Genomic DNA, 25,950 nt, shown 5'->3' on the forward strand with positions numbered 1-25,950 from the left:
CTGCTCTCCTCTTAAGTAGGATGAACCATCATTGATCTCCACCACATCCTCCTCTAAGCTACTTCCATGTATAACATATCCATAGTAAGTACATTATCTTATCTGAAATTTGTATTTGGTTTTTCAAGAATGTAACTCTAAATGTGATGACGATGATAAGTTCCTTTACCATTTGGACATAAGTAAGATATAAAAAAATTCAAATTCAATTCCATCATCATTAAGCTCTAGTCTCAGGTCCCTTCTTTCTCCCCAATTTCTTTAGAGTAGGAATAACAAAAGAGGAAGCGGTCCTCTCCGCCCATGATAAATTATTATTTAATCTCTTCAAAAATTATAAAATTATAAATTACATTTTTATTCCCATTATCAAAGACTAGTTGGCCACCTTCCAAAGATAAAACCCATTACCATGATCTTGTTAGAGGTTAAAAACCTAACGTAGCAATATAAGAAAAAAACCATAGGCATTGACAAAAGACAGATAAGATGCCCCCCTCCATAAATATATCTATTTATTTTCTATCATTGACTTGTCTTATTACAGTAAGTAATGTTTGACTTTGTCATTTTAAGTATACTTTGGTTGTTATTATTGTTGTTTCAGGCCAAAAATCTAGCTCATCTCTCCTGATACTTTGCATGCAAATAATACTAATAATAAACAATTAAATTTATGAACAAACCCCAAAACTAGTTTTCTTTCAATTTTTTAAAATTTTTTTATCTGTAAACAAAAAAAGTGTTCACTTTTTGACAGACAAAACGTTTGGAATTTGAATTGGCTTTGTCATTCTCATGTATACATGTTTATATTTTGTATGTTAGTCCAACACCATTGAAGACTTTGTAAAGCTTTTCCTTTATTGTGTATATATTACCTTCTTGGTCTAATAATCATGCCCCCAATTTGCTGTGGTTTGTCATCAATGTCAATGTTGTTTGGTAGCAAATCAGTAAAACTTGGCCAGGTAATTTTTGTTCAGACATAAGTAATATATGAATCCATATAAAAATTAATCGAAAATTCGATATTTTTCGCAGCGATTGAAAACGTATCCGAAGTCGATGGAAAACAGGAATTGGAAGAAAACGATGCGTTCTCGTTTCAAAAAGGATAGCTCATCTCAACCCGCATGTAATTTCATTCTTATAATGGAACTTCGGAAAAAAGTTGTAACCTTTCGCGACATTATTGACCTACCACCTTGTAGTACCTTGGTTTCAACACATCAGGTATTATCAACATCTCCAATTTTGTACAATTTTTTATATTCAGATTAATCCTTTTTTTTTCTTATCTTACATCCCTTAAATCCTGAATTTCTGACAGTTGTTATTAGGAACATTGAGAGATCTCCAAAAGTTCTACCCTGGAAGCTTACCACAATTCCACAAGTCAGAACTGAAAAGATTACCACTTGATAAGGTTTGATTTGAGCAATTAATGATTTCACCAAATTCTTCTCTCTCAACAACATGTTGAGCAATTTAATTTATGCCCATTTTGAAAACAGTATGTTTTTTTCATTAATTCTACATCATTTTAATTGATATAATAATAAATTTAGTCTTCAAAACTTACAAATTTCATCAATTAATATATGTTTCAAGCTAATTTTCTTATATTTTTAAAATTGATAACAATTAAATTATTCTAATTTTTGAGAGATTGAATATTGATTTATATCATATAATCTAACCATCTATATGAAAAAATTTGCATAAACAGATGTTGTTATACTTTTGCAAGGCATTGCAAGAACTTGGAGATAACACATCAAAGATGAATGATGAGCGGATAAACAAAAATAAATATGATATATATGAGAACAACAATTGCAAAAATGTTGATAAACTAAGTACGTAATCTCCTCTTCGAATGGGTTTTCGATTTTCTTGATTTTTATTTTGTTTATTACATCTTTTTCATGTTTCTTTTTTTGGTAGTTGAATTTGCCATGGCGGAACTCAATGTGTTGATCAAAATGGCCAGAGAGCAATTCGATATAGCCGCCCCCGACGACGAGGGGGGCGGAAACAAAGGGTTGGATCCTAAAACTAACTCGTTCAAGAAGGAAATGAAGAAATCTTGTTCGAAAATAAGCTCCGGTTGCTCTTCCCCAACATCGGTCATCCCGGAAGTGGCGACTGATGAACCGAATTCTTCGTCCGTTACGTTCTCTTTTAGGGTTCAATCGGTGGGAAAATTGAATTCGACGGATGTTAAGCGACTCAAGTTACATATGTTTCCGAGTTTTGGGCTTCAGCTTCCCAGTTGTTTGAACCCAAAGAAGATCGCTAGTGTCGGAGACATCAACGTCGACGATGAAGAAAAAGAAAAGAAAGAGGCAAAGGGTGATGATGGATCTTTAGTGATTAATGCAGAAGAAAAGAAAGAAGCAAAGGGTGATGATGGATCTTTAGTGATGAATGCATCCATTGTTGACAAAGACGAAGGTCACATTGATGAAAATAAGAGACTAAAAGAGCCGGTTTCTAATGATGATAATACTAAAAACGGTAATGATGGATGCAATGATACTAAATTAGCACCAACAACAGCTGAAGTTTCACCGTCACCAGCACCATCGGCGGAAGTTTCATCGACAATACCGTCTCCGCCGCCACCGCCTGCTTCCTTGCAGCCGAAGGAAAATGTAGTATCAGGAGGACCACCATTGCCCCCATCCCCGAAGTTGGAGCCAAAAGAACCAGAAGTGCCCAAAACTGAAACAGCAATCCCACCGCCACCTCCTCCTCCGGGGAAGTCAACTTCGGAGGCATCCGGGGGACCCCCTCCTCCGCCACCTCCAGTACCTTCTGCATCAGGAGGAGGAGGAGCACCACCACCAGCACCCTCACTATCCAGAACGCTTACGAAAAAATTTGGACCAACGCCACCACCACCGCCACCCGGGTCACAGGCAAATGGTGGGGCTAATCCGCCGCCTCCTCCGCCTCCCGGAGGAAAATCTGTCCGCACTAAGAGAGGAGGTACTAGATTGAAGAGATCAAGTCATATGGGTAACCTATATAGGAATCTCAAGAGCAAAGTAGAAGGATCTCCAATGCAAGGCAAAGCATTTGGTAAAAAAAAAGGTGGTGGTGGGGTTAAAAACAACAGCAGTGGGCAAGGCATGGCTGATGCATTAGCAGAGATTACAAAGAAGTAAATTTCCGATACTCACACTCCAATCCAAATAATCCAAATAATATAAGTCACATTGACTTACCATATTTATTCCTTTTGGTCTCAGATCAGCTTATTTCCAACAAATTGAAGAAGATGTTGAGAAGTATTCAAAATCAATCTATGAGCTCAAAGGTGCCATTGGAAAGTTCAAGACAAAGGACATGAATGAGTTGCTTCAGTTCTATAAAGAAGTAGAATCCGTTCTCGAGAACCTAACAGATGAAACTCAGGTAATTTCGAGCTTGTTTAATTTAAGTTTGTTGTTAAAAGTTTTTTGAATTTGGGTTATTTTGATTTGGTTTATTATAAGAGTTGATAATTTTAAGTTGGGGACTACGTGGGTTTATTATAAGAGTTGATAACATTTTTTATTTGGGTTTAATCTGAATCTGAATCTGAATCAAAATCGATGTTTAGCCTCCAATGTTTATGGATCGCAGGTTCTAGCAAGGATTGAAGATTTCCCAACAAAAAAGTTGGAAGCATTAAGGACATCTTCTACACTTTACTCCAAATTAGAATCAATGATTAAAGAACTCAAGAACCTGAAGATTGAACCTCCTTTGCCACAACTACTTGACAAGGTTTCTCGTTCCTTCACTAAGGTACCGTTTTGGCTCTTCCGTATTACCTGAAAATTATAGGACCGTTCCGTCCAGTACTGTTTTTTGGTGAGGGTTTAGCTAACATGCCACGTTTTTAAATACTAGAGTTTTTTTTTTAGTGTTGGAAGATAAAACCCATATTAAAACATAATATTAGACTTGTTGAAGATATACTCCTCAACAAATTTAGTGTTGGAAGACAAAATATTGGACTTGTTGTCTTTGATAACATTGCATTCAAAGCCATTTTTCAAGAACTCATTAAAATGCTCAAGTTATGTTACAATTTTCAGATCAAAGGTGACATAGATGCTTTGGAGCGAACCAAAGATGAAGAAGCCAAGATATTTAAGGGCTACAATATTGAATTTGACTTCCAAATTATTGTGCGAATCAAAGAAACCATGGTTGACGTTTCCTCCGATTGCATGGAGTTGGCATTGAAGGTAACTCCAAACTCCAATATTTTTTATCAGTGTAGAGCCGAGCTCAAGCAATTTGAAAATTCAAACGAGTTAAATTTGAGTATCTTAATACTTAATAGCTTATGAGCTTAATATATTGAAAATTTTTGAATTTATCTCGAGCACAATCATAAATAATCGAACTTGAAGTTGAATACGAAAATTGATTTTATTCTTTACTTGTTAAACAAGTTTAGCAAGTTTAAGTAGATTGATTTTTTTTCTTGAATTGAGCTTGACCCTAAAGAATGAAACTCAATGGAGCTTGAATCGAGCTTAGAAACCCGAATTTCAAATTGAGCCATAACTTTCTACGATTTTTAACTCCACTCTCATAATTGGATTTTTTTTACGACTTGAGCTTAGCTTGACTCAATTATACTCGTGTGTATATATGTCGAGCTTATCATAATTGGGATTTCCATTGTGTTTTTTGGGACTTATTTCAGGAGAGAAGAGAAGGTGATGGGCAAAACAAAAATGGCGGCGTTAAGTTGCTATGGAGAGTTTTCCAATTCGCTTTCCAGGTTTACACATTTGCCGGCGGACATGATGAACGTGCTGAGAAGTTGACACAAGAATTGGCTCAAGAAATTGAGAAGGAGGCCGAAAACCAGTAATTAACTGATCTAATTCGATTCCTTTTATAAATATATGAACCATCTCAAACCTGGTTTTATTTATTACTTTAGGTCTGAAATCCTTATATTAATTGAATCGGGATATGATGGTTTAAGTTATTTTGCCAACTCTATTTAGAAATTATAATTAGTAATTAGGGTTTAAGTTAAACATGCCAAAATTAAAACCCAAACATGAAAGCCTAACCCGATAAATTTGAACCAAAATCAACCCAATTTAATTTAAGCATAAAAAAGCCAACAAACCAGAAAACTATTTTGAACCCAAAACAATTCAAAATCGAAATAATTTGAAAAGATAACATGAAAGATTTAAACCTATAATGATCCAATTTGAGAAACTCAAGTCTCAAACTTAAACAATTCAAACTCAAAATAATTAAAAAAAATCAAAACCCAAATTGATTCAACTCAAAATGAACTTCTATTTTACACAAAAATGTAAAATTATTAATGTTTTCTTCTTTCTTTTCTTTTTTCAGAAATGAGGCAACACCAACACCAAGAAGAAGGAAAAATAAGCCACGAAGAATGGCATCTCGAAAGAACACGTGTCCAACTTGTAAGACGGGACCTACTTAGTTGGAAAACGTCACGGTTTTGTTTTAATGAATTGGAGGGTTACACTTTTTGGTGTAGATAAGAAAAAAATGATTGTATGAAACAGTGACGTCACGTCATTTTGTATATTTTTTGTCAATAGTTTAATGCCATATCAACATTTTCATCTTAAATCTAAGTATTTTCATCTTGAAAAAAATCAAATCTAAATGAAAATCCATAAATTCAAGATGAAATTACTAATATAACATCAAACTATATTAGAAATGGATAATCCTCTCTCGTAGATAAAATATTCCCTTCATTGTTTATATTAAGAAAAGAATTTGTACATTCATCATTCATATATATGAAATGTTTTGGGAGAGGGAATATGATGTTTTTAGATTTTAAATTCCTTTATTCTATAATTTGTGAGAAATAATTCTTTTGTACGATTTTAAATAATTGTATAAAGCATGAATACTAAATTTCTCTAAATATTTATAGTAACTTTAATTTCATTACAAAATAAGTATATACACCTTATATATGTATTTAGTCATACAATTTATATTATTTTAAAAATCCGAAAATTGTCCTAAAATATTTTTAAAAAATCAAATAAAACCCAACTTGATTTTCATTATATTTTTCAGAAATTCAAGTGTACGACTAGAAAATTTTATATGAAATCATGCAAAGAAAATTGGGGATTAAAATGTGCACCCTAATGACAAATCTCAAGATAATTATTAATTAAGGTTGACTTTGTTAATAAACCAAAAAAAAAAAAATGCAACTCATTTTTATACTTAGAAACTAACCCATTTTTTCTAACATATGATGCATTAGCTGAAGAAAGAAAAATGCAAGTGGCTTCAATGGAAATGGTCATATTAGGGGGGCAAAGTATGCTTTTCTTGAAGGGTTAGATTGCCCATTTAATTTTTATATTTTAGATAAGTAATTTTGTGTTCCCCTCAATGCCGATATGATATGTTGATTCCAAACCCCAAAACTTACATGACCTTCACTTCCTCTGAATTCGAAATCTAATCTTCATTCAATCCATTTAATCTAATTCAAAGGGTTGTTTATTAATAAATCAAATATTTATAAAAAGAGTAAAATTTAAGAATTAAAAATTGTAACGATATTTAAATCTTGCTTGTAAAAGTAAAATATACCAAATTTTATCAAATGTTGAATCACAAATCGATGAAAGTTCCTGCTAATTCCCTTCATTATAGGAACTATCACAAATTAGTCTTTCTATAATTAAATAAATCAATTTAGTTCATGGACTTTTAAAATCAAATAATGTTAAAGTGTAAATTAAGGCTTTTTACCCAAATAATATTTTTTAAAAAATTAATTACGAAAATGGTATGAGAAACAAATTAATTACGAAAAGTGTTCCGCAGGTGCCGCCTAACATATTGGCGACACTAGACTGAAATGTGATGACCTAAAATATTCAGGGACCCTATATGTAAATTTTCCATTTCAATTGGCTGCTGGGAAAAAGCTTTAAATAGGGTAAATTATTTCATAAACCTCCTTGCTTATTATTTCCTTTTATTCCCCTTCAACACCAAAAATAGAAAGGTTTTTCTAAAACTTTTATAATTATAATTTTATTATTAATTTGATTTACGTACATGGTATAAAATTATAAATATAAAAGCTCTAGAAAATTTTATTATGTATAAATTATAATTTTTAGTTAAATTTATTGTTTCCAAATATAATGTGAGCAAAAGAAAACTACTATGAATATCATTAATCGCTATGTTAGACATAATTTGAACGACAAATTTTTTTTTTTGAAAAATAAATAAAATTTATTTTCAATTGGAATCGGCTATTTTACAAAAATACTTTTTAGTAGAAAAAACTTTTTGGACTAATTGGTAAGAGGCCTCTCTATTTTTGGTGTTGAAGGGGAATAAAAAGAAAATAATAAACAATGAGGGTTTATAAAGCAATTAACCCTATTTAAGGTTTCGTGCCATGACACTGTCAGATGACACCTTTGGGAAACTTACATGTCAGGTCCCTGAATATTTTAGGTCATCACACTTCAGTCTGGTGCTGCCAATATGTCAGGCGGCACCTGCCAATATTTTTTATTTGGGTAAAAAAGTCGTAAATTCAACATTTATTATTTAAAAAGTGACATGATTTTTTTTATTTGCAGTCCAACTCCAAGAAAAAAATTTCACTTGTAAACTGTAAAAACTTTCAAAATATTAACTATATGTTAAAGAATTTGGTGCATGGTATTGTGACCATAATAAAAATAATCAAATTAGTCTCTTTATTATTATATATGGATCAATTTATTTCATATACTATTAGAAAAGAATCAAATAAGGTCGAATTATAACAAAGGTAACATTTACTATTTAAAAATACATGAAATTTTTTTTTTCATTTGCAATTCAACTCCAAACAAAATGTTTCACTTGCATAACTATAAAAGATTTCAAAACAGTAACTATATGTTAAACAATGAAAAATATTTTTAAAGAGTAAATGTTAACTCTATTAAAATTTAATATTATTTGATTTTTTAATAAATAAAAATTAAATTTGTCCATTTAATAGTAATGTAATCACTTTAACTCGATCCCTATAATAAATATATACCTACCAAAAAAAATTTCAACATCACAAATAAAGTAATGCTCATTTTTTTTTATTGCTAAAACAAGAGATAGTAATAGTACATCTCAATAAACAAACAAAACATTAGACAATTAATAATTTTGTCTAAAAAAACATGAAACTAGTAGATCAATCTCGAGCAAACTCAATTTTGATGCCACCAATCTTAGCTAAACCCTTACCAAATTTAGGCACCAAAGTGACCACAACACCATCATCATCCTCAGCATCCAATTCCTCCAGCAAATCCGTCAACCCTAACCTCAAAAATGTTGCCATTTTCTTCCCATGCTTATGTTTATGCGGCACATTGACGAAACTCCCCGCGAATTCGGTGTTGTCTGGTCCGATCACCGTGTCATCTTCATCGTTAATGTACACATCAAATTTCACCACTTGATGTCGGTCAAATTCGATGTTCTCAATCACCAACACCTCCTCTTCTTCTTCCTTTTCTTTTCTACTCCTTGATTTCTTCGGCCTTGCAACTTCGAGGCTGACGATATCGTCTAAAACGAGAGGGAACTTAACATTTCTTACAACCTTTTTCTTTGTCTCTGCCGCATTGGCAACTCCCAAAGCTCTTTTCACTTTACTTATAACCCTTTTAGGTGTTGGCTTGGTTTTTAACCAAGGGATTTCGACGTTTTGATACTCGTATCGTAATTTCTTAGTGTCAAGGCAATCACGAACCTTAACACGTACAAGATTAGCATTTTCATCGTAGAAAAGAAAAGCCGAGTCTAACCAATCCGAGTCGGTGAAATCGGTTCGTTTCCCTCCCAATGTCTTCCAAACCGACCACATCCGGTCCACATTTGAGTGATGAGCATAGAAAATAGGGTCTCTCCCGGCCGAATAAAAGTTCCCCATGTTCTCAAAATTCTGTTGCGTGTTGTCACCGCACCAAATGTGGACCGGCCCGTGAGGGATGTTCTCAAGGGAACCGGCACCGGGGTCCGGTTCCTCCCCGGCACGATAAGCATTCCCTAGGAAAAGCTTAGCAGTTTTCCCATTAGACACCATTTGCCTATACATGACGTTGAGGTTACTCGATATCTGATCTTTACTTGACAAGGTTTCGTCAACGCCGTTGTAATCGAGATCGAGAAGGGTCGGCGGTTTATGACGGGCGTTACGAAGCTTATCGTAGAGGGGAGAATTAGGGTTTGCATAAATAGCAGGCATTTGCATGCCGGCAGGAGAATCCCAATTCCAAAATGGCATTGCAAAAGTTGGATCATCAATCAATTTCCCTAATATTTTTTCAAAGAAATAAAGATAAAATCTATGAAAGGGGAAAAACAGCCATGAATTATGAACTTGAAGATCAAGATCAGGGAACCCTAATTGATGATAAGCACCATCACAATAAGCACAATGAACATTTGCTTGTTGCATGAAACTACGTGGATCACTAGCAGGGAGAGCTTTCATTAGCTCAATGGCCTTGGAAAATTTAGCCAAGTAATCATCATTAACTAAATGAGCTGCTGGCCGAGTTTGTAATGGGGCATTCGAAGGAGGGAGGACGAAATCCACGATTTTCGTCGACGGCGGTGGGCAACAATTGATGTTTGCGGCACCGGTAGGTAGGTCCGGTCGACCGCAATGAGTGAAGTCCGGGCCGGTGACCGGCTTCGCAAATGCTAACGAATCGTTAAGCGAGGATACGCCGTAAAGACCTCCAAGGCCAAGGAGAATGTCTCTTCTATCAAACTTGTTTTGATCATCACCATTTGTGGCTTTGCATGACACTGGTTTGGATATGAAGTTTGGCTTTCGTTTACCGGGTATTGAAAGTTGGGAAGTTTTTGGAAGGAAAGAAGTGGCGGTGCCGCTGCCGCCGGATATGGCCACCGATGGTGGTAAAAGAGAAGCCATACTTTGGTCTAATGACAAATGTGATCTATGAAGTAAGAAGATGAAAATGAGGTTTTATAATGCATAAAATTAGACTTTATGGTAATGCACGTTAGAGAATTTCCATTCTTTGACAAATGTTAAAAGACAATTTACAATATGCACGCCACCTTAGAGCCACTATGTTGTATATTTTATACAAATTTTATCTAATCTTTAACAATTTTATAATTAATTTTATTATAGGTTCGATAATGTGTTTTAGCGTACTCAAACTCACATTTTCCTAAATTAACAATAATGCTTATACCAATGAGTTAAGATTAATCAATTATTAACTATTCATATTTTCTAATTAATGTCAATTTGGGAATATTGTTTTTAATGGAAAGCCTAAATATAGTAATATTTTTTTACATATTATAATAACAATTTGAGGTGATTAGTTGAAACTTAATGAAGAAGATTAGTTACACCTAATCCATTATTAAGCAACCTCGTAAATTGTTTTCTCTAAGAAAAGTCAGACATTTGTTTCAAATAACATGTGGAAACACCACATCTCTGCCTGTTTGGGGACTGGATTTGTTTTTTCTTTTAATATTGCATTGCTTTTCATTATTTTATCGATGATCAAATGTGGTAGTTTACTTTTCAGATTTAAAATATCAATTCTGTTATAAACGCAGTTAAAATTTTTGTTTTCAATTTTTTCTGTTGAAAATTAGTATTTTATTTTAAAATGTTAAACCAGTGAATTTTAAAAAAAAGAAGATAAATTTTAAAATATACATAAACTTTGATTTGGTGTTATTTTACATATAAAACTTTGATTTTGATTCAAATGTACGTACTTAAAGAAATAAATACATATATATATATTAGATAAATATAATTATTTTTGTATGCAATATGTAAAAGTAAAATGATGCTATATTCATAATTGTGTTAGTGGTTAGTGAAAATTAAATAAAATCAAAATTTCATGTATCTAACATTATAGTTTTGATATTAAATTAGAATTTTGATATCCATAGAAATTTTGGTATGACTTTAAAAATTTTGGTTCAAGCTATTGGTGAGACCACGAGCTAGAAAAGAGAATTTTAATATACCAAACTATCTAATGGTTTCATTAAAAGTAGTAGTATAGCGTTAGAAATTTTGATAGAAGCTCTTACGGGCGAGAAAGGGAAAATTTTGATCTTAAATTAGGAATTTTGATATCCATAGAAATTTTGGTATGACTTTAAAAATTTGGTTCAAGCTATTGGTGAGACTACAAGCTACAAAAAAGAATTTTAATATACCAAAAAATCTAATGGTTTCATTAAAAATATTAGTATAGCGTTAGAAATTTTGATACAAACTCAGACGGGTGAGAAAGGGAAATTTTGATATTTAAATAGGAATTTTAATATCCATAAAAATTTGGTATGACTTTAAAAATTTGGGTTGAAGCTAAAAGAGAAATTTAATATACCATTTTATTGAAAATATTAGTATATATAGAATCAAGGCATGGGTATGTAAACTAGTTTAATATATCTTAAAATTAAACCATGAATTACTTACACTTCTTCTTCTAATTATTTCAATTACCCTTAATCCGGTGGGCGGGAAAACATAATACGTAGATATGGGAGAAACTTAATATACAAAATAAAATTTATCAATCAAATTTTAAATCATTTAATTAACTACTCAGTCCTTTTAATATTATCTTCATCGAGGAATAAATGTTGGTGGATGGGAATGAAGTTCACCAGGTTGGGCCAAACATTGGCTGGTTTGTGTCAAGGTATTTATTTAGTTTTCAAGTTCCGTGAATTGGTTTGGTGGTCCTGATTACAAGCAAACGAATCCAAATCTGCATTTTCTTTTATAAAACATGTATTTTGTTAGAGGGGCATTAAGAAATGGAAAAAAGTGCCTTGTGGTTTATTATCTCTACTGATTCTGGCTACGAGAGCTTTGGCGCTGATTTGTGGTATGGTTAGCTGGTGAAAGCCCCGCTAGTTAATTGATCTAGTTTGTGTGTTGCTTTGGAGTGGTAGATGGAAAGAAATTACAAACCGTGGATATTGCGGAATCCTTGGTTGATGTTCTGGCAAAAGCAGGATAAGGAGTCCTTCGTTTTTTTTTTAAGTTTGGAGGTGATTATTGTTCGCTGCTTATTGTCTTTCGAAAAGAGATGCAACAATATTGAAGAGACAACTATCTCGCTTCCAAATATATCTGGGCAGGATTAAATATATGACAAGATTGCCTAAAATTGTAATCATTGTTGATCAGCAAGAAGAATATACGACTCTTCGACAATTTGTTTAATCGATACAAATAGCGATCTCGGTCTTGCAGATATTTCAATTCCAGCAAATGATGACGCTATAGCTTCAATTCAATTAATTCTTAACAAATTAGTAGTCGCAATTTGTGAGGGTCGTTCTAGCTATATACAAAATCCTTGATTAATAATAGGATAAATATATTATTTTTTGGAACTACATAGATCTATGGAATCGGTTATTATATCTTGAAACGCACAAAAGAGATAAAAAAATTGTGAATATTGTGTGATTAGTTTCACGGTGTCAAAATATATAGAATTTGAGTAGGTAAGAGAAGATTGAATTAAAATAATATTTTTTAAGTAAAGTTTTATTTTAGTGAAAGAGGAATACGAATGGTATATCATGTTGGGTGTGAAAGTAGGCATAATTAAAATACAATGTACCAAATAATTTGTGAATAAATGTCCACCTTCCAAGTAGTCCAATCTCAAGTCTTCCTTTCATTTCTTTCTTTATTTTTTTCTTCTTTGGTGGTTAGTAATTTGTATGATAAATAAATTCTTCCAACATTAGTTTCTGGATTCGCCATAACTAAACAATTTACAAGAGCAACACCAATTAAGGCTTCAATCATACTTATAAACATAGATATAATTTTGATTAATGAATGGATCAGTCTCAATTGTACAATTAAATTTGTATTAAATAATTATTTGTAAAATTTAGAGACAATGATAATATAATTTTTATTATTTAGTTCTTAATTAATTTAAACGGTTTTTTAATTATTTATTATTTGTTTTATAATATTTTAAATGTTTTATAATATACCAAATAATTTTAAATATAATTTTTTAAAACGTTTGAATAAAAATATTATAAAATAAATAATAAATAATTAAAAACAAATTTAAAAAAACGTTTGAATAAAAATATTATAAAACATTTAAAATATTATAAAATAAATAATAAATAATTAAAAACAAATTTTAAAAAACGTTTGAATAAAAATATTATAAAACATTTAAAATATTATAAAACTAATAAATATTTTAAAAATAAAAAATGTTTGAATAAACAAATATTATAAAACATTTAAAATATGCATTTACAATATTATAAAACAAATAATAAATAATTTTTAAAAAATTCAAAAAAATTTTGAATAAAAAAATTATAAAACAAATAATAAATAAACCAGAAAAAGGACAAAAGGTGCGTTGGAAGTGGCCAAAATTATTTAGCTCCAAAAAAAAGGAAAATTTGTTTAAAGCTCCCCTATTTTTTCAAAATTTATAATATTTTCCTAGTATTTATACAAGTGGCGCCATTTTATATAACTCCACCAAAAAATTGATTTTTTATCCCAATTACTGACATGTTGGTGATGCCAAACAATTTGGTTCCACCAACTTTTACTTTAAATTTTAGATTATTTAAGTATTTTATCAAAAAAATAGTTCATTTATATAATTAATTAATTTTTTTGAGTTAGTTTAAAAATCCCGTATCTTTGCTTGGTCCTGTCGGAACCTAAAAATATGACAATATCCATAAATACATAAAAGGCTAAAATATACTATAGATTCCTGTACACTTTACAAATTTATAATTTAGTTCTTATACTTTTATTTTTAAGAATTTAGTCTCTCCACTTTTTAGATTTTAAAAATTAGATTCAATTGTAAACACCTATGTGACATTTTGAAATAAAAAAAAATACTCACTTGGTAGCAGTGTAACTAAAAGATAATGTTGTAATAAACCTGAATTTAACAAAATCTGAAAAGTAGAAGGTCTAAATTCCTAGAAATAAAAGGATAAGGATTAAATTCTAAATTTGTAAAGTGAACAGGACCTATAGCTTATTTTAACCTAAATAAAAATAGATAAGTACCAAAAAATCTTCATCTTTTATTTATTTCAGAAACAAAAAACAAAGGCGAAGATAGTTTTTCTCTTATGTCTTCCTCTCTATTCTTTTTTCTTTTTCCTTCAAAATAAAAGCAGAATAATTTATAAAAAGAAATGCTAATAAAATATTCATTTGTTGAAAATATAGTAAAATTGGGAGATAAACTATACATATAAGATTATACAATGTTTGGAAAATTGACTAATTCAATAGGAGTGCAGGAAAATGGGAACGACAGCAACAAGTACGAGAGAATTGAAACATATGCAGCAGAAGAGGAAATTATGCTTACAGATAATAATAATAATAAGCTGCAACCAAAAACGGCAAAAGACGAGGATGATATTGTAAATGTTCAAAATATAAGGGACGATATGAGGAAATATGTTGTGGCTTGCGCCATTTTTGCCTCTCTCAATTCTGTGCTTCTTGGCTACGGTTTGTGTCTTCACCATTTCTCTCTCTCTCTCAATTTCTTTTTGCAACATTTATTTTTTTAATTTGATTTAAAATTGTTCTCTTGGTTTTATCTGTTTAATTAGAGAAATCCAGTTATTTTTTAAATATTTGATTAAGGGTAGATTTGGATGGACGATTAGTTTACTTTTTGTCTCACACTACGCTATCTAATCTCATTGTTATCGCCCATCCAAACCTAGATGAATGCAGTGGTTGATGGTTCTTGTTTTCTTCTTGATTTTCATCAAATTCTATATTATTATTTGTTAATCTAACCTCACTGCTAAAATGTGTATTTTCGATCTTAAAAGTAAACTTTTTTTTCTTTTAATTCTGTCAAATTGGACAAATATTATAATTTTTATCCTTTTCTACTTGCGTGTAATTTTGTCTGATTGTGTAGAAAATATCAAATTGTATACATTTTAAAAAAAAAAAAATAGCCTATGAACTGAAAATATACCTTCAGAAAAGGGTAGGAGTAGATCAAAAGGGTAGCTACTTGGCCCCCGAAAGTGGTAAACTTCAGACTTATGATTCATCTACGATCTCATAAAGTAATTTTCTGACTTCAATCCTAGACTGGATTGATAAACTAAATCTGAAAAAATTCAAAATAGAAGGGCCTTTTGTAGAGTTTCATACTCTTCCAACTCTAACACTCGTATCTCAAGTATATACATTGATATCGATATTTGAAAATATCAATATAATCCTCTAAAAATCTTTACAAAACTAATCACATACTCGTATCCAACGCTACACCCGAATTCAAATATCCTACATATATGCAACCCTTTTCCTATTTTCTTTGAACAAAAAACATATTATCTACTTATATATATGATTATATGTTGTAACCTTGTTGACAGATGTGGGTGTTATGAGTGGAGCAATTATATTCATCCAACAAGATTTAAAGATAACAGAGACCCAACAAGAAATCCTTGTCGGAATTTTAAGCATTCTTTCACTTTTGGGTAGTTTAGCTGGTGGCAAAATATCAGACACCATTGGTAGGAAATGGACCATAGCCTTAGCCTGCATTGTTTTTCAGTCAGGTGCAGCTATTATGGCCTTGGCACCATCTTATCAAGTACTCATGATAGGTAGACTCTTAGCTGGAACCGGGATCGGTTTCGGCATCATGATCGCCCCGGTATACATTGCCGAGATATCCCCTTCCATCGCTCGAGGTTCCCTTACTTCCTTCCCTGAGATCTTTATCAACCTAGGGATTCTCCTCGGATACATCTCGAATTACGTATTTTCGGGGCTTCCGGTACATTCAAATTGGCGAATCATGCTCGGTGTGGGGATCGCTCCCTCGGTTTTCCTTGGATTCGCCTTGTTCATAATCCCTGAATCCCCTCGATGGCTCGTGATGCAAAACCGAATCGAGGAAGCAAGGACCGTGCTTTTGAAGACGTATGATAATACAAAAGAAGTAGACGAAAGGTTAGCCGAAATACAAATGGCCGCTAGGATTGCGAATGCGGATAAGTACAAAGAGAAAGCCGTATGGCTCGAGATATTAAACCCGAGTCCCGCCATTAAACGCATGTTGATCACCGGTTGTGGAATCCAATGCTTCCAACAGATCTCGGGTATCGACGCGACCGTGTATTATAGTCCGACAATCTTTAAAGATGCTGGCATAAAAGGGAACTCCGAACTTCTTGCAGCAACAGTTGCTGTTGGGTTCACTAAAACAATGTTCATTTTCGTTGCAGTATTTCTCATTGACAAATTAGGTAGAAAACCTTTGCTTTATATAAGCACAATAGGGATGACAATCAGCTTATTTTGTTTGAGCTTCACTTTGACATTTCTCGGGGACCAACGGTTCGGGATCGGACTCGCTATCCTCTTCGTTTGCTCGAATGTAGCTTTCTTCTCGGTCGGGATTGGACCGATATGTTGGGTGGTTTCGTCCGAGATATTCCCTCTACGGCTTCGAGCTCAAGCATCCGGTCTTGGAGCGGTGGGTAGTAGGGTTAGTAGTGGCGTCATTTGCATGTCGTTCCTAACGTTGTCTCGTGCCATCACGGTGGGAGGGACGTTCTTCCTGTTCTCGGTGATTTCGGCTCTATCCGTCGTGTTCGTCCACACGTGCGTGCCGGAAACGAAAGGGAAATCATTGGAACAAATCGAAATGTTGTTTCAAAAGGGAAGTGAATTGCAAGTTGGTGGGGAGATTGAGATGGGAGATGCAGAATGCTTGGTGCAGAGACAATGAAATTTTGTTATTAGTTCTTATAGATTGGGATAATCGCAAAAAGAATTCCCATACAATTTTCAATACCCGTATTTTTGTTCCTCTATCATTTTCCTACCTTGATCTAAATTTTCCACGTGGCATTGTGGTTAGAAAAGACTAGACTTGTATAAAATTTTCCCAATAAAATTTAATTTTTATTAACCCTATACCCTCTGTTCCTCCCCAGCACTGACCCACACAGGTCCGGAATGAAACCCCACCGTAGCCTCGGATTCCATCACCTCTCCATTGATTCAATAATATAATTAAAATATTTTAATTTATTCAAATATTATAATATAAATTTTTTAAATAATAAATCAAGCATTTTTAACATATTAAACATACAATGTAATTTTACTTTACATAATTAATGCAATTTTATTCAAAGCAATAACTAATTAACATAATTAACTCTAATAGTAACTAAATAATAATTGATATGCTTTGAATTCTATTCAAATAATAACTCTATTTTTTATAAATAAAATTAGCACAACTTTTTTAATTAATAGTTGTAAGTTAAATTCTAATTATTTTTGAACGTGTAATCACCACAACTTCTATTAAATTATAATTTCTATGAAATCATTTTTAATTAAATATTTATCAAACTTATTTAGTAATAAAAACGTGTTATTTAAATTTCGTGGTCCAATCAAATGAATTAACCAATTGGACCGACGATGACTAAAAATATCATGGATTTAAACCTTGTGTGTTGGTCTGATGGCTAGAGTATTTATTGTCCCAGGTGTGACTTGAGTCCGAGTCGCGCTAATTGCATTGCTTTTAGTGCTTTGCCCTCCTTTTATAATTCACCAAAAAAAATCATGAATTTGATCTTCAATTTTGTAATTAGCCTAACTCGATGTAACTATTTAGTATTATCTTTTCTATTGGCTTCAAAGCCGACTTTACGAAATCTTTGTCCGATTTTTCCACAGGTTTAATTTTTATATTATTCATATAAAATATGGGTAAATTACACCATTAATCATTTAATTATGGATAAATTTTATTTTTATCACTTAACTAAAAATATTACAATTTGTTCACTAATATTTTAAAATTTGTTTCTATGTTACATGACCCTTTTTATATGGTACAATAACAATTTTAGTCCTTGAATCTTATATTTCCTATCCATTTAACTCTTATTTTATATAAAATTATTTTTTAAAAATAGAAAAATTATACATAAAAATTCTAGAAATATAAAATCTCGAATATGTTGTTTTTGAATGACTAATATGTGTAGGAAATAAATAAAATTATCATTCAATAAAATTCAATAACAAATAATAAAAAACGAAACAAAAAAAATCATTACATGCTTCCTTAGTGTTTTTTGAAACCAAAGTAGTAATATTGTCAAGTTGAGTTCCAGACCCTTGAAGAACATCCAGAATTTATACTATAGAAGCTTGTGAAATTGAACTTGATCCCTTATTTTAGTCAAAAAATATAAAATGTACCACAAAATTTTTCTTTTAAATTCATTTAAATTATTTTTCAAAACCCAAATTGTAAAAACAATTTATATTATGTTTTTTTTTCTTGTAATGAAAAGCTATGTTAAAAAACAAAAGTGATAAAAAACAAAAAAAATTTTTGCTTAGTGTTTTATTTTTCTATGTTTTTAAATAATGAATATTGGATCTTTTTATACAAATAATATAAAAAGAATTTCAATTTTCTCTCAATTTCTCCATTTTTAATTTTGTCTACTTTTATTTAATTTTTAATTTTATAATTTTATAAATTTTTAAAATAATATAAATTTTTTATAATTTTATTTATGATTAAGATAAAATTAATAAAAATATAAAAATTGAAGATTAATTTAAAAATATTAGTGACTAAATTATAACGTTTTAATTTAGAGACCAAAATAAAAATGGACTCATAATCTCTAACTAATGTATTTCACCATTATTAGAACCTTACTCATGGGCCTGAAACGTAATCCCTTTGGGTCCAAACCTATCTGGTTTCCTATTTTTTCAACGAAGCTTCACTGCTGAACTAACAAAGAAAAACATAACAAAAAAAACGAAGCTTAGCACATAACAATGGATCAAATCCAGCACAACTTCATCACTGTACGAGGTCTAAAATTTCACGTTGCAGATCTCGGTGAAGGTAAAAAAATGGGTTCCACTTCGATTTGATTTTTCTCCACTTCTCTTACCATATTCATCGACTTATTTTAATCGAATAATTTTGGGTTTTCCAATTTCATCTTCAGGTTCTAACGTGGTACTCTTCTTACATGGATTCCCTGAGATATGGTATTCATGGCGATACCAAATGGTAGCTTTAGCCAATGCTGGGTTCCGTACCCTTGCACCCGATTACAGAGGTTACGGACTATCCGACATACCACCCGAACCCGAAAAGACAACCTTTGCCGACCTCGTTGCCGACCTTGTTGCTATCTTAGATCACCTGGGAATTAATAAGGTTCGAATGAGTTAGGGTTTATAAACTTGTATATGCACACCATGTTGCTGTTGTTTGCTTGAGTGAAAATGTGCATCATTGGTTCTTTACCTTTCGTTGCTTTGTTCTATGTTTATGTGCGTAGGTTTTCGTTGTTGCAAAGGATTTTGGGGTCAGACCTGCTTATCTGTTAACTCTGCTTCATCCCCATCGAGTGTCGTGTGTTGTAACATTGGGTGTCCCACATGTTCCTTTGGAACCTCGGAAGTATCGAGAGTCTCTCCCGGAAGGCTTCTACATTTCAAGATGGAATGTATGTTTTGGATTACTTATTGTTGAAATGTACTGTTTTTATTTGGTTTGGATTTCCTGCAGGAACCTGGACGAGCGGAGGCTGATTTCGGACGATTCGATGCTAAAACCGTTGTGAGGAACATCTACATACTGTTCTCGAGAAGTGAAATACCAATCGCAGATGAAAAACAGGAGGTCATGGATATGGTGGATGCTTCTGTTCCTCTTCCACCTTGGTTCACCGAGGAAGATCTCGCAACATACGGAGCTTTATATGAGAAATCCGGATTCAAGACTGCATTACAAGTTCCATATAGGTATGGCGTTATTCCTAACAAAAACCAGTGATATATTCCGAGCATTTCATGGTCCTTTTGTCATTATGGATATGAAATAGCAGCAGGTCGACCATACCATCAGCCTATATAGAGTCATGTAGAATGCAATGCTTTTAAGTATTAACCACACTACGATTGCAAGTTTCAAACTAGTCAAGTTTTAGTTTCGATTTATGCTTTTTGTAGGTCATAGCAGCAGCAGGTTGACCATACCATCAGCGTATAGAGTTGTGTAGAATGCAACGCTTATAAGTATTAACCACACTACGATTGCAAGTTTCTGTAAACTAGTTGTGTCTTAGTTCAGGTTTATGCTTTTTGTAGGTCATTCGATGAAGACTTTGGGATAACAGATCCAATAGTTAAAGTTCCGGCATTACTGATAATGGGTTGCAAAGATTATGTCTTGAAATTTCCTGGGATGGAAGAATACATAAAGTTTGGGAAGGCAAAAGAACTTGTACCTGATTTGGATATAATATATTTGCCTGAAGGAACCCACTTTGTTCAAGAGCAATCACCCGAGCTCGTGAACGAGCTAATTCTGGACTTCCTCCGGAGCCATATGTGATAGTGTGCCGTGTCTAAGATTTGAATGGTGTTTGTATGGATATGAAACACAGTTACTGTAATGTAATTAGGGGACAACAGGCTATGTGTATGGTTTTATTGACTGGAATAAATCAGAGACCCACTGGTAGTGGAGACCCTAAATGCAAGATACCATTAATTTTTAGATGAATTTGATTCTCCGCGTTGGTTGTTTATTTTTATTAATACGCTGAAGTAATTGGATTATATTTTATCCTCTCTACTTAGAAAATAGATAAATTATTTATTGCATGCAAGATCAAAGAGTCCATTTTTATTGTTAAGTGCTGACATGACTGATGCAATAACTAAATAATGTGCCTCATGTTGACACGAAAGGACTAATTCAAGCAAAATGAGTAGTATTTTTAATAGAATAAATAGATGAAATTGTTAATGTGGAGGGACTAAATTAAACAACAGGGCTGTGATACATAGAATGAAATTTTTGACAGAAGAAATAATTGACTCGTATAAAGATTAATTTATCTAAATTTTTAGTAAGGGGAAAAAGTTGCGATCCTATTTCTAATACAGTGGCAACTATGGCATTTTCACCACCTACAATACAATTCTACATGTTTATGTTGTATGTTTTATTTTTTCAAAATTGATAAATGTTTCAGTTATTTTGAAATTGTAGCTCTTGCATTTTATTTAGGCATAATGAGTTTTTTTCACTCTTGAACTATGAAAAAAAAACTATTTAGCCTTTAAATTCTTTTTTCATCTTTTTGTAACTTATGGTGTGGCATTTCAACCCACACAATCAGCACCACGTCACGTCACTAATCAATTAATTTTCAAAAAATAAAAATAAATGTATAAAAAGAAGAAGAATCGCGGAAAGGACTTTCTCTGTCCTATGCTTATCTGCTTCTTGTTTCATTCTGTCCTGAGCCCTCTCAAGTGAAATTGGATTAGTTTCCTCGCGGCCTCACGTTGTTGTAGACTTCTATCCACAATAGCTACCAGGGATGCCCCAACCAAATATGGCATGTGATGAGAGGGAGCTTGGTCGTACAATGCCTCATAATGGGTGAGTGGAAGGTGGAGTTGTACCACCACTCAGCCAATGGAAGCCAACTCTCCCAGTCTTGTGGCCTCTCCCCAGACATACATCTCAAATATCCTTCAAGGCATCTATTCAAGACTTCAGTGAATCTCGCATACCGTGTAATTTATAGATATTGTCCATGAATTCTTGAGCTACAGCAACAACAATAAAGGGGTGTGCTAGGGCAAAAAAATAACCATACTTAGTAAGGCGATCAACCACCACAAAAATAACACTCTTACCTCTTGAACAAGAGAGTCCTTCTATGAAGTACATAAAAATGGATAACCAAGCCCTCTCTAAGGGCAGAGGCTGCAACAGTCCTGTGGAAGCAACCTTTTCTGATTTACACCTCTGACATGTGAAACATTCTCTCACCATCTCTTAACATCATTGGTTAAACCCTTCCAATATAAAAGACTAGTCAGCCTACTTTTCATTGCATGTACCCCTGAATGACCACTGTTGGATTCAATCGGGCCTCAACTGAATCCTATGGTGTCGGCTATATGGTGGTCACCACCAAAGAAAGGGTGGGTTAAACTAACACGGGTGGAGTTGTGTCGTACTTTAGCAATTGTACTTCGGTGGGAAGCGTGTTTAGAGATGCTGATACGTGATGGTTGTATGGGTTTTCAATAGCGGTTGGTAGGAAAACAACTTTTCGAGTTGAAGCGCGTATCATACTGGAAAGATTGCGCATAGCATGAGAGAAAGGATTCAGGCAATTAAAACTAGAATACAATAATGCACTTCTAGTTGAGACTTTGCTAGAGTTGCCAGTAGTAGTCTGGTACAATTACGTTTAATTAATTGCATTTTCATACGAACTTGGAAGATAAGACATTGTCATACTCCAAGATCTCAAAATGCGATTGCTAATAAAACGGTTAAGTACGAAAATAATGGTACATCGAATTTATTGATATTTATAGATCCACCAATAAAGTTTAGTACAACGGGTTTTGCAGTTCGAGAGTACTGCTTTTACACGAGTTTGATTGTTTCGATGTAATCACTTAGTATTGTTCTTTTTAACCAAAAAAAACTTAATTTAATTTTTTTATAGATTTTATAATTTTTATCACAAATGCCACGTGAGCACTAAGATGCCATGTTAGTAAGTTAGCAAAAAAGTTAATTTTTTTCCATCTTTTTGACCAAAGACTATAATTTGAGGGTCAAAAAAGGTATGGAAAAAATTTTGAAGGGCTAAAATAAAATTTTTATATAGTTCGAGGGTGAAAAAAAGTCATTTAGCCTTTTTATCTATCGAACATTTCTTTCTAAATTTTAAAGTGATAAAATTCATAAACAAGAGTAATAAAGCCAAAGGAAAACACAATAATCATTAAAAATCATAAGGAATAAATTCCGTGGGGATGCATATCATATCCCAATCTTGTTAGTATATATCTTATCAATCAAGCTTTCGAGCCTCGCAGCGCCCAATTAGCTTCACTGCCGACTCGTGGCATGCCGCGGCCGCTGCCACCACCACTACTTCCGCTTATTCTCGACTGAACATCGGCCATGAAATTAGCTCCACACATCACTCCTTCACTATCAATTCTAGGCATTGCCTTCATTTGGCTCTTTGGATGCTCAAAACTCATCAATCCTTGCTCACTATAGAACATACATCCTACATTTAAAAAAAAAAATCAAGCTGAATTAGAGTAGAGTGATTAAATATCAAATTTTAACATAATATAAGGGCTAAATTCACAATTAAACCTAAAAAGAATAATAAAATTTGAGATTTAATCTTTATATTTTAAAAACTAAAATTCAATCATTTTACTTTTTCATAAAAAATCCTAATCTAATCATTATCGTAGTTGGTAGTTTCTGATAAAATTTATCAACTTACTATGTTTATTTCCGATCAAACATATATCAGCCTAATCAAAATTTCAAGTTGATAAATTTTGATAGAAAATACTTACAATTTTAACGAATGGGCTGAGATTTTTAAATAGAAAAAAAAGTAGGAGGAGGACTTAATTCCTTTTAACATTTTAAATATAAGAACTAAATGTTAAATTTTATGTAAGTACAAGGACTACAAAGCATATTTTAACAAAAAAACACATACCAGCAGGAAATGGTGCAAACGATTTGGCACAGCTTTCTTTTATAACCTTTAAATCATCTGAAACAGCCACAGATCCATCAGCTGCAACTCCCCAAAAGAGTTCAACCCCTCCATCTGCACTCTACATCACATTAAATAAACATAAAATTAAACCCGAGATACGAGAAGCGAATACGAATGAACCAATTGAAGTAACTTCGAATTTTAATTTCGAGTTAACTCTTTACCACTGCAGCAAATACTGTTCGAGCTTTGGCATCGTAGATGACGAACCCATAGCTACCTTCAATGTGGTTGAGGACTTGATGTGGTGGGTATGGACCACGGTCTCTAAGGGTCCTATATGCCTCAATGATGAACATTGCTTCATTGGTGCCCCTTGATAGACCATATTGCCTTAAGAGGCTACATAGATTGTTCAAATTACCCATGAATATGCAATGCATTTCATCCACTCCACTAAACAACCTGCAATTTCAGTCATAAAACATTAAACAAAAGAAAAAGGGTTTCCTTTTTTCTTTTTAATGTATTGTTGAAGTATTTAGGTTAAATTATAGTTTAGTCCATCTATTATACTCAAATATAAGATTTAATTTTTATACTTTAATTTACGATAATTTGATCCCTCTATTATTGTTATAATGTTATTAGTGAATCCTAGATCCCTAATAATTTGATCCCTTACTAAAATGGATTACTTTCATATTAGATCCCTCCATAAAAGTTATACTAAATTTAATCAAAATCCTTTCTAACGTAAAAATTTAATTTTAACCCCACCTAAAAACTTCTTTTAATACAAAATTTCTAACTTTGCACATGCAAAGGTTGAACCCCAAGGGCGAACTTAGGGGTTGACAGGCCATGGTCCTTAAATGAGAAATTTCATGTTTATTTCTTTAATAAAATTATATTTTGAATTTTTTAATAATTTATTTTTTTAAAAAAATTAAAAATATAGATTATTAAAATAATATAACTCGATTTAAATTTAAATTTTTTTTCTAACTTCGCACCTATTAAAAATATAAGCAAGGGATCAAAACCATAATTTAATGAGAATATGATTACCTTTTATAAGTGGAGGAAGGATTGTGGGGTGGAACATAAGCCAAAGAAGCCGAAGATCCAAACCGCATTGAAAAAGCGTTGGTGGGATTTGAAGAAACAAAACCATTAAGGATTTCAAAGGGAAGCTTAGGCTTCATTGATGAAGTGAATGAAGCTGGACTCTGCAGCTCTTGGGGTGGATTCACTATCCCTTTGCTGAATATTGCCAACATATTTCCTTTGCTGAATACACAGATCTGAACGAATAATCAATATGAGGAACACCGAGTACGGTGACGATATATATATAATGTTGAGGGAGAGAGATGATGACGTGGAAACCTTATCCAATGTCAATAGATGTATGATTTGGTTACACGTTTTTTCTCGACAAGATCTTCGGTATATGTACCCAATTTTCTTTAATGTTGGAAGTAGGAAGGAGATTGAGTGGGTTTCTGTTAAATGGTCTAATTTCACTTTGCCCTTCTTGGAACTTTAGTGATCTAATTTTAATCCGTTTTAGCTCTTTTGGGTAAAAAGACCTCTCCAATCCCTCCCACTTTCAAATTTGAGCAAATTAGTACCTATCAAAAAATTGAGCACTGTGATTTGGTCCCTGTAAATTTTAAAAGTGAGTAATTATGGTGTTAATATCTTTCGTCAATTGTGCATAATTTCGATTAGAATAGTAACAAACTTAGCTCCTGGTGTTTACATATTTTGTTAATTTGGTCTTGATTCTAAAAAGTTCAACTTCAACATTTACACATTCAGCCTCAACAAATTAACAAAAATACATCGTGACAAATTTATAGAATGTATAAATTATGATAGCTAAATTTATTATTACACCAATAAAATTTATGTCAAATTGACGGAAAAACATTATAATTAAATCTGGAGTATTAAAGATAATATAAACAATGACTTAGGAGTTTCGTTGTGAATATTTAATTATGCATTTTTCTTATTTGATTGAAACGATAGTCGGTGATGCCTTAAAACTCACGATTCCAACTCCTCACCAAATTCTTCTTCTTCTTCACTCGCAAATGGCGTAATATTACATTTATTTCTTATTTAATATTAAATTATTTTTTTACATCTTTTATCAATTTTATTATTTAATTAAATTTGACTCTTAACCTTTTAAAAATAGTC

The 25,950-nt window shown here is 32.4% G+C and overlaps 5 protein-coding genes across 5 annotated transcripts; 3 read left to right on the forward strand and 2 right to left on the reverse strand.

Annotated features, from left to right (window-relative positions):
* The first annotated feature begins 899 nt into the window (after positions 1-899).
* LOC105798964 (uncharacterized protein At4g04980) lies at positions 900-5,683 on the forward strand. The gene is made up of 10 exons (XM_012629240.2): positions 900-971; positions 1,045-1,236; positions 1,334-1,429; positions 1,733-1,862; positions 1,951-3,172; positions 3,261-3,426; positions 3,637-3,801; positions 4,095-4,247; positions 4,715-4,881; positions 5,389-5,683. Exons 1-10 carry the CDS (start codon positions 900-902, stop codon positions 5,486-5,488), a joined length of 2,463 nt encoding a protein of 820 aa, XP_012484694.1. The 3' UTR covers positions 5,489-5,683.
* A 2,446-nt stretch (positions 5,684-8,129) lies between these two features.
* On the reverse strand, positions 8,130-10,135 carry LOC105798965 (polyphenol oxidase, chloroplastic). Its single transcript, XM_012629243.2, has one exon. It carries the CDS (start codon positions 10,001-10,003, stop codon positions 8,249-8,251), a length of 1,755 nt encoding a protein of 584 aa, XP_012484697.1. The 5' UTR covers positions 10,004-10,135; the 3' UTR covers positions 8,130-8,248.
* Positions 10,136-15,402: 5,267 nt separating this feature from the next.
* On the forward strand, positions 15,403-17,077 carry LOC105798966 (probable polyol transporter 4). The gene has a single exon (XM_012629244.2). It carries the CDS (start codon positions 15,534-15,536, stop codon positions 16,887-16,889), a length of 1,356 nt encoding a protein of 451 aa, XP_012484698.2. The 5' UTR covers positions 15,403-15,533; the 3' UTR covers positions 16,890-17,077.
* A 1,814-nt stretch (positions 17,078-18,891) lies between these two features.
* LOC105798967 (uncharacterized) lies at positions 18,892-20,729 on the forward strand. The gene is made up of 5 exons (XM_012629245.2): positions 18,892-19,055; positions 19,162-19,376; positions 19,501-19,668; positions 19,731-19,966; positions 20,312-20,729. The coding sequence occupies exons 1-5, from the start codon at positions 18,986-18,988 to the stop codon at positions 20,556-20,558; spliced, it is 936 nt and encodes a 311-aa protein (XP_012484699.1). The 5' UTR covers positions 18,892-18,985; the 3' UTR covers positions 20,559-20,729.
* A 2,230-nt stretch (positions 20,730-22,959) lies between these two features.
* Positions 22,960-25,091, reverse strand: LOC105798968 (stem-specific protein TSJT1). The gene is made up of 4 exons (XM_012629246.2): positions 24,808-25,091; positions 23,961-24,201; positions 23,734-23,854; positions 22,960-23,280 (listed from the first exon to the last, which is right to left on the reverse strand). The coding sequence occupies exons 1-4, from the start codon at positions 25,017-25,019 to the stop codon at positions 23,060-23,062; spliced, it is 795 nt and encodes a 264-aa protein (XP_012484700.1). The 5' UTR covers positions 25,020-25,091; the 3' UTR covers positions 22,960-23,059.
* Positions 25,092-25,950: the final 859 nt, after the last annotated feature.

The sequence above is a fragment of the Gossypium raimondii genome, chromosome 9 (genome assembly GCF_025698545.1).
Source record: "Gossypium raimondii isolate GPD5lz chromosome 9, ASM2569854v1, whole genome shotgun sequence".
In the NCBI taxonomy this organism is placed as follows: Eukaryota; Viridiplantae; Streptophyta; class Magnoliopsida; order Malvales; family Malvaceae; genus Gossypium; species Gossypium raimondii.